Source organism: Balaenoptera physalus, assembly GCF_965194825.1.
Source record: "Balaenoptera physalus genome assembly, chromosome: X".
NCBI lineage: Eukaryota > Metazoa > Chordata > Mammalia > Artiodactyla > Balaenopteridae > Balaenoptera > Balaenoptera physalus.
The window spans coordinates 90,146,842-90,155,907 of record NC_138903.1 but is presented as its reverse complement, the minus strand read 5'-3'; the positions used below and the strand labels follow the sequence as shown (position 1 = coordinate 90,155,907).

The window sequence follows — 9,066 nt, the reverse complement described above, 5'->3', positions numbered from 1 at the left end:
CCCTTGTGGCCTTCTTACAGGGAGAGAATGCAAAGATCCATGGGTTTGGGCCTTCAGATATAGATTTATATATGTCTCTATGAATGGGAGTCTTTCCTTGACAGAGGCATCTGCTCTCATCGTACAGACAAAATCAGGTATTGATCATGAAGGGATGAGGACAAGACTGAACTGTAGATGCAACCTTGTCTACAGTCTTGTCAGGGAAGCCAGGTAGCTTTAGCTTAGAAGACAGCCTTGTGCATCACCATTTCAGAATTGTACCTCTATAACGTTCACTTAATGTGAAAGTGAAAACTAAAGCATGCTGTGGCAAATAGGCCCCCAGCACCTCAGTCACAGCTGAACAAAGGGTTCATATCCAAAGTAGTTAAAGGGCTCCTGCAAATCAACAATAACATCTGAAACAGTTTACATTTCTCTCTGGGAAAAGAAAGGAAGTGCATTTTACATTTTACATCCCCTGTCATTTTCCCCAGCAAAAGGGTGGGCATTGTGCCCAAAACAGACCAACTCAATACTCTCTTACTGAAATTTAAACCTTAAGCAGAGATAGAAAACCAAATATCAGTGGAAGTATGGCATCCTGAAAAGACCATATATCAATTCCTTCTACCTAGACACCTCAGAGCTGATGCTGGTCTTCAACATTCATTTAAGTTAAACAGATTTGCTTTCTGTTGCTTGCAATTAAACAAAATTAACTAATACACAACACAAGAAACAAATAACACAATACAAAAAGTAATATAGCTTTTTAAGATAACAATCTTCTATAATTTATTTTTCTCACCCCCCAAAATTCCATTAGTGTTACCATCTGCTGATCCTTTTCTGTTTTTGGATACTTTATAAATCACACATCATATGTGACCATATATTGATTTAAGCCAAAAGGTTCTTTTTGGCAGTGGCTTCACATAGTCTTTTGAAGGCTTGTCTGAAGAATTGCTTAAGGATTTTCCATTTTTGCTGTTGAAATGGTATGTCGGGCAAATAGCATGCCCTTAAATAAATATTTGTTGGTGGATTTATAACGGAGAGGAAAGTAGATTTTAAATGCTAGTCTCGGGCTTCCCTGGTGGCACAGTGGTTAAGAATCCGCCTGCCAGTGCAGGGGATAAGGGTTCGAGCCGTGGTCCGGGAAGATCCCACATGCCGTGGAGCAACTAAGCCTGGGCGCCACAACTACTGAGCCTGCGCTCTAGAGCCCACGAGCCACAACTACTGAAGCCCCTGCGCCTAGAGCCCGTGTTCTGCAATAAGAGAAGCCACCGCAGTGAGAAGCCCGTGCACCGCAAGGAAGAGTAGCCCCCGCTCGCCGCAACTAGAGAAAGCCCGCGTGCAGCAATGAAGACCCAACACAGCCAAAAATAAATAAATAAAATAAATTTTTTAAAAATGCTAGTCTCCAGGTTCCTTGGTAGGAATTGTGGATCAAAATTACAAAGTAAGAGAACTGAAAGTGTTATCATTCCCATGGGGTTTAGGAAGTTTAAGAGAGGGAGTGGATCCAAACAGAAAAGGTCTGACAGCCTGGGAGAATGGTGGTCAGGGGTTATACATTGGAATAATTGAAAAATATACCAAAGGGGAGAGATATTTTTTACTAATGAGGAGCGGTAAGAGTGGAGCTTTTGTCCTTGAAGGCTGGCTGAGTTGTGAGAATGAGTTCTTATTGGAAAGCCACGTCAATGACACTGAAGCACCTGCCTTTTTAAGCTTTACATACTCCTTAGTTCTTTCTAATGTATATATTCAAAATAAATAAAAGCCACTTATATAAGTTCTTAGCAGCCAAAGATTGAATGATAACAGTTGAATCTGCGAGTTCTGTTAGTAAGGTTTCATAAATAGAATTCACTTGCCTCGGAGAAGCAAATAAAGGGCAATGAAAAGAACGGTGTAAGGAGATGATGGCAAAATAAATGAGGTAGGGGGTTAGGGAGATGAGCCGTAATACTGATTTGTTTGGTCTATAAAAGTTTGAGGAAGACCAGAAAGCTGTGACATGTTCTTGACTTCTGAATTTTCACCAGCAAGGCACTCTGGGCTTCCTGGCTCACCTCCTGAAAGGGCCTCCCCCACACTGGGGCCCCTCACACAGGGAGCTTCCTGCTGGGGTGTCAGATTTCAGCGTTCTAAGAAAGAGGCTGCCTGAAGGGACTATATTTAGAGTATGACTCCCCAGCGGGGACAGCTGAATGTCTGGGGACCAAGTTCTGCATACTTTGTCCGTGAGTTCTGGGATTATTCTGAGGGGCTTGTATGGGTGGTGCAGTGAAATTGTAACAGAAGGCAGGGAATGAAAAGCACTCTTTCCCCTGGCGACTGCTTGGGATCCTGTAAACTGTGCCTTTTGTGAGAGAAAAATGACGGATCTCAAGGGTTGTTGCAGTGATTTACAGTCACCCACAGACTCTTAACTACTATTTCCACTGGAAAATGCTGGACACTAGCCGCTGCTAGGGGGACATACAGTGCACGAATGACAGATACCGGAGATATTTCACCAGTGTAATGATGAAATGAAAATTCCACCTACCAAGTCTCATTTTCATCAATGGGATAGCAGGGAATCCTCTAATTTCTGGATGATTTATGGGTTACACCATGAAACTTCAGAATAGATTTAAATAAAGACCTTTGAATGAAAAGCAAGCTCATCTGTGAAGTTACTAATTTGTAAGATTCATCTGAATTTGGGGTCTGCAGAAAGTCTGTCCTTTGAAGCCAGAATGAAAGCCATCTAGCAGTCCCCTCTGACGATCTCAATCGTGTGACGCCTAACACTAGGAGTTCATCCAGGAAGAAGGGATAGTGGTTCACTTAACTAAACTGGTCACAATTAAAGCACTGACCACTTCACTATAGATTCATTTTATCCGTCAATTTATAAATCATATTGAAAGCACACTGGCTTTGTTTGTAAGGATATGTTTTTAAATTTTAATATGCTGCTTGAAAGCTGCTATTTCCTGTGCAGTCAGAAGAAAATATTTTCAGTGTGGTATAAATTAGCTTAAATCGATGAGGCCTCCTTATTAACTAGGAAATCTTGTTATATATATGTATATATATATATATTTGTATTTTCTGATTACAAAATAGTGTAGCTTGAGTCAATAAAAAAAGGAAGGACCGACGAAAGCGAGCATAAATATATTAAAAATACTAACAAAAATCTCACTGCTACTTGGGCTTTTCTTCCCCGCCCCTCCGCTTAATTTTGGTGCAGAGACTGGTTGTGGGAAAGGGTAGAAATTAAGAAAGAGAGGACAGGAGCTTCAGAGCCAAGGAAAGGATAAGACATTTCCCCCAAAAGAAGTATAAGTAATGATAGACCCAGGAAAAGATGCTGCCCCTTCCTGTAATTAGAGAAAGGCAAATGCAAACACCAGAGAGCCACGGTCACTTCTGGTTTCTGGTATTGTTACAGAGGAAAAGAGTGACAGGGCCCAGTGTGATGGGGGGAGGTACGGGGCAGGCTGGCGCCTGCCGCACTGCTTGTGGGAGTGGAAGTTGGGGGCCAGAGCTCACTGGTGACGTGGTCGTCACGTGACCAAGAGCTGCCTAGAGCAGAAGTACTGCTAGTCGCCTCCGTCTGGGTACCAGCCCCCTATCACACTGCAGGCGTGTGAGGGAAGAAGGAAAGTAGCCCCGGACCGTGCAGATCGGTATGAGCGTGGGCTCTGCTTGGAGGGAGATGGGATGGGAGAAGGCCAAGAGCGCCACGGATCCACGTTCGGGCCGATGGGGGCTGTGTCCCCTTCTCGCCTACTTTCTAAATACTGCCGCCACCCCCCCCCCCCCGCCCCATGCCCATTTTAGTAGAGAGAGACCTGGCGGACTTCGGGCGGCGGGTGAGGGGAGTGAATGGCTGGTACAGAGACTCCGAGGAAAGAAAGGTTCCACAATCAGGGCACTCGTGTCCCGAGTGCCGCTCCGTCCACCAAGCACTCCGTCCCCTCGGTCCCCCGTCTGTCTGCAGGTTTGTAGATCTGTTGGCCAGTAGGTCGCCGGGAAAAGTCGCGGCGAGCGAAGGACCAAAGTGCCTGGGGACCGTGCAGGTCGGTGTGAAGGTGGGATGAGCCCTGGCCCCTGGGTGGGGGTGGCGGTGGGGATGGCGCAGAGGGGGTGCTGGGATCGGTGCGGGCCGGGTCCGAGTCGCCCCCTCCCGGCCCCTTCTTTCTCCACACCCCCTCCCATTTCAGTGCAGGGAAAGGGGTGTGGCGGCCTTTGCTGGGGAAATGGCGGACGCCAAGGGGGGTGGGGCGGGGAAGCCCGCGTTAGGAAAGTCAGGAGGGTGTGAGAAATATTTTAAACTCAAAGGCTGGAAATTCAGAAAAGCGGGTACTGGGACCTGTGTTCTCAGTGCTGATCCATCCACTACACTTTCAGTTCCCCAAAGGCGGCTGTCTTTCCATCTGTCCTTCTGCCAGACTGTCCGTCAATCACTGTGGAAGGCGCACTGACCACAGAAGACAAGAGAAGGAGAAGGAATTTACCTGACTTTGGTAGAGGTTGGTGGGAGAGACTGCCTCTGAGTCTTTGGGGGTGGGGGTGTGGTGGAGGAGGAGACTACCTGAGGGTTAGCCTCTCCTGTCACCCTCCTGGCTGTCACAGCCCAGTCCCACCTCCTGCCCTTCTCTATAGGCCCTGGAAGAGAAATGGTGGGTCCTGAGGGTAGACAGAGGATGACAGAAAAGAACAAAGAAATAGTTGCCAAATAATCCACCTCTCTCAACCAGAACTCAAACTCCACTCTGTCTGCCTGGTGAGGCACAAATCCAGGCACAGCCCAAAGCCCTAATATTATTTTTCACCCATAGATTCATCACAAGAGAGCCTCAGGAGCCTGAGATAGGCTGAAGACGTCTCCCCTCCACCATCATTCAGGTGGAGCCTTAAGAACACTCTTCATTCGGGTGGAGCAAGGCCCTCTCCTGTCCTGCCCCCAGGCTGGCACGGACCTGAGCATGGGCCGGGCTCGGGAAGTGGGTTGGATGGCGGCAGGACTGATGATTGGGGCAGGTGCCTGCTACTGCGTTTACAAACTAACCATAGGAAGAGATGACAGTGAGAAGTTGGAGGAGGAGGAAGAGGAATGGGATGATGAACAGGAGCTGGATGAGGAAGAGCCCGAGATTTGGTTTGATTTCACAACTATGGCTCGGCCCTGGAGTGAGGATGGGGATTGGACTGAACCTGGGGCCCCTGGTGGCACCGAGGACAGGCCTTCAGGTGGGGGCAAGGCCAACCGAACACATCCGGTAAAACAGCGCCCGTTCCCTTATGAACGTAAAAATACTTGGAGTGCTCAAAGCTTTAAAAATTTCAGTTGTGTTCTTGGCCTCTCCAAGTGCCCTTTCATTCAGGGAAAAGTGTTGTTAGCTCAGCCCAGGGACACTGGTTTTTCATTTAGCCACGATATCAATAGTCATTTGGCCAGCCTCTCCATTGCTGGAAACACGATCCCTATTCCCGACCCTGCTGTTGAGGCTTTCTGTGCCCCGGATGACTTGAATGCCAGTGTTGCAAATCAGGGCCAGATTAAGACATACATCAACGAAGTGTGTCGGGAGACTGTGTCACTTTGCTGCAACTCATTTCTGCAGCAGGCCGGATTAAATTTGTTAATAATCATGACAGTTATTAATAACATGCTTGCCAAGTCCGTTTCAGGCTTGAAGTTTCCTTTGATACCAGAGGGAAGTGAGTGTGCTGAGGGGCACGTTGTGAAACCCTTGATGGGTTTGTCTGAAAAGCCAGTCTTGGCGGGGGAGTTGCTGGGAGCCCAAATGCTGCTCTCCTTCCTGTCCCTCTTTATCAGGAACGCAAACAGACAGCTTCTCCCAGAAATCCCGGCCTCTTAAATGGCCCCCTCCAACAGGATGGGACTGATCCTCCCCGAACCAAAACCCGATCAGTGAACACACACTTGTGTTCTCAATCAAAGACTCTGCAGCGGGTGCTATTGAAGATCCAGCCTTAGCCAATAGCCATATCTCTGGGTGAAAGTTACACTTGCTAAATCCAGGACCACTCTCTTGTTGGCCAGGCAGGGGTTCCCACAGAGCTCTGAGTAACCTCTTGGTTTTGCAGTCTGCAGGCAGTGCGCATTGTAAATTGCTCCCTTGCAGCCTTCTTCCTGTGGTAAAGGGATCATTTCAGCTGTGTGGTGAAAGAACAACATTTTCTAGCCTGACAAGGGATGCCTTGCCTGTGGTGGTCTCCCTGTCTAAGCTGGACCACCTTGTGGAGACCAGACCCATGTGGGAGCTTGTGCCGAAAATGCATTGGTTGCTGCGTAGGTTGAATTCTTTTTCATTTACTCTCTTTTCTTCACGAGCCTATGGATGGTAAACCTATTCAGCAAAACATGTACACTCCCCTTCTATGAGCTGTACTGACTCAGCCTCGTCCACCAAGTCTGCATTTTTATGTATCACCAATAAAGCTGTGTGCTTTAACTGGCAAAAACGAGACATGGTACTTGTCTTTGAGTTTATAGTCTGCGTGAAGAGGAAGCCCAAAATACACGACCAGTGCTAACTAACTGGGGCATTTGCTCCTGAAAAATGTCCCCCTAGCAGTGCCCACAGGAGGCAGGGGAAGAGATGGGCTGCAGGGTTCAGGATAAGCTCCCAGAAGGGGCTGGGGGTGGGGATGGGGCAGGGGAATGGGGTGGAGGGTGGAATTAAGAAGGACTGTTGGGAGGACTAAAGGAGACAGCACCTGTGAAGCAGGCAGCACAGTGCCTGATGCAGAGGAATCCTTCCCTCGATGAAGGTGTCTTTCCTCGCCTGCTGGCCTAGAGAGGAAGGTCAGTATCCTTGAGGCTTTGCCTACACATCCTTGGGGGCCACAGGGCAACCCAGCCCTGCACAATTTAGTGCACAGTTATAGCAGTAACAGTTGCTACTTGCTGGGTGCCTGCTTTGTGTTCTCTCTCCTGAGAAGCAGCTGTGAAACCTACTTCCAGGCCCCCTCCCTTCCTTGGGATGCCAAGCTCAAACTCCTGGCTGAGTGAAAAGGCTTGGCCGTTGCTTCCTCTGGAGAGCCTCCTTTCTGCCCTATCCCTGGTACTTCTGTGGGATCCAGGAAGGGGACAGTGGAGGCCTCCGTGAATCCCCGCAGGGGTGGGAGGGCAGATGCTGAGGGGCGTGGCATGGCCATGGCTGGTCCATCCATCAGGAGACATATTCATGCCCTCCATCCAAGCCCCTGGCACCCCGTGGAGGAAAGGAAGAACGCAGCCCTGCACACTGAACCACTCCATGAATCTGGGCAACTCATTCCACCACCCCGTCCCAACATTTCCAGACCCCTCCCAGCAAGCCTCAGCCCCTGCATCACCAAAGCCAGGTTCCCTAAGTGTTTTTTTTTTTAAATTAATTAATTTATTTATTTTTGGCTGTGTTGTGTCTTCGTTTCTATGCGAGGGCTTTCTCCAGTTGCGGCGAGCGGGGGCCACTCTTCATCGCGGTGCGCGGGCCTCTCGCTGTCGCGGCCTCTCCCATTGCGGAGCACAGGCTCCAGACGCGCAGGCTCAGTAGCCGTGGCTCACGGGCTTAGTTGCTCCGCGGCATGTGGGATCTTCCCAGACCAGGGCTCGAACCCGTGTCCCCTGCATTGGCAGGCAGATTCTTAACCACTGCGCCACCAGGGAAGCCCTCCCTGCGTGTTTTTGATGTGTCGTGAAATGGTTCTCTTCCTCAAAGCCCTGGCTAACAGAGGGGACAAGAAGCTTCCTTTGGGCAGTGCTGCTTCTGAGCCCGGTGCCCTCTCCTGGTCTCCCTGGGATGTGACTCTGGGCCACTGCTCCCTGGGCATCAGCTGTGTACAAGTGCTCTGCCTTCTGACTGCCCTCCTCCATACGGAGCATAGTTTTATTTCAAATTTTTAGTTTTTTTCCAACGTTTTCCTCCCTTCCCCTGGAGTTTGGGGGGCAGGTGGGTTGCCACTCTCCTGCTGGTACTCATCCACCCCACAGTTTGGGCTGACTAGTAGTCATGGGTGCCTGCCAGGGACTCTGCCCCTCCCCAGGCCCTGGTGCCTTGACTGGCCAGCATGTGACTGCGGTTGCTGCGACATCACACCCCCAGCAATGCTCACCCCGCCGGGGCTTTGTTTGCTGGCTCTGGGGCCCTGTCTTGTTTTCAAAGAGCTGCTAACGTGGTCCCCCCTTTCTCCCAAGCCAGCCTCAGGTGGGCTGGGCAGTCTGTTTCCCATGCAGGATTGCCCTGCGGGCAGCCCCGCATCCACTCGTCCCAGTGGAGCCTGCTGGCCGATGGTGTCTTCAGCGACACCTTATTGCTCAGCCTCTGTGATCTCAGCCCAAAGGCAGAGCACTTCTCCTTCCTCCTGGCTCGGGGTCCCAGATTAACACGTGCTTCCCTCCCGCTCCGCACTCTGCCGAGTCCCCGTTTTGAGTCCTGCCACAGGCAGTAGGTCCACCATCTCCGAGGCAGGCATTTGGCGCTTTCAAGCCACAGCTGACTCCTATCGCAGGGAGGGCCTCGGAGACCTTCCGCCCATCTCCTGAGCAGTTCTGTCACAGGGCAGCCTGCCAGCATTGACGTGTCTCCACGGTGTGGTCTTGGCCCAAGTCAAGAGCCCCCTCTCCTTTTGCTGGCACTGCCCTCCCGAAAACACTCCCTGCGTGTGGAAGCGCAGGGCTCTGGTCTGCCCTTCGTTCCTTTGTTGGTTGCTGTGCCAGGGCAGGAGCCCAGTTCCCAGTTCTGCCTACTACAGGGGTGCGGAGGGGCACTTCAGCGGGGGGCGTGGAGGGGGGGGGCGCACGCCTGCCAGTCAGGGCCTGATTAAGACATTCAGAGGCTTTCAGCACTGGAAAGACTAAGGTGCCTCCTCCCATGCTTAATTCAGAAATGAAACAGCAGGGGACCACCAAGCACAAAGTAACCCACCTGTCTTCTGCAACCAGATGAGTTTCTTGCCAGGTTTCCCCATGGCAAACATTAGACAGGGTCATCAAAGCTTGGGCTTGTCACACTCTGTGGGGAGGTGCCTGCCTTGACGGGGCCGCCCTAGCCGAAGCTGTCT

General features: G+C 50.4%; 1 protein-coding gene across 3 annotated transcripts; it reads left to right on the top strand.

Annotated features, from left to right (window-relative positions):
- The first annotated feature begins 3,528 nt into the window (after positions 1-3,528).
- On the top strand, positions 3,529-6,488 carry LOC309653211 (protein ARMCX6-like). 3 transcript variants are annotated; one of them, XM_082447716.1, is made up of 4 exons: positions 3,529-3,677; positions 3,992-4,070; positions 4,402-4,517; positions 4,833-6,488. In XM_082447716.1, the coding sequence occupies exon 4, from the start codon at positions 4,980-4,982 to the stop codon at positions 5,874-5,876; it is 897 nt and encodes a 298-aa protein (XP_082303842.1). In that variant the 5' UTR covers positions 3,529-3,677; positions 3,992-4,070; positions 4,402-4,517; positions 4,833-4,979; the 3' UTR covers positions 5,877-6,488. The 3 variants fall into 3 exon arrangements, with proteins under 3 accessions (XP_082303842.1, XP_082303840.1, XP_082303841.1); XM_082447714.1 differs by having other exon boundaries at positions 4,402-4,523; XM_082447715.1 differs by having other exon boundaries at positions 3,992-4,082; positions 4,402-4,523.
- The last annotated feature ends 2,578 nt before the right edge of the window (positions 6,489-9,066 follow it).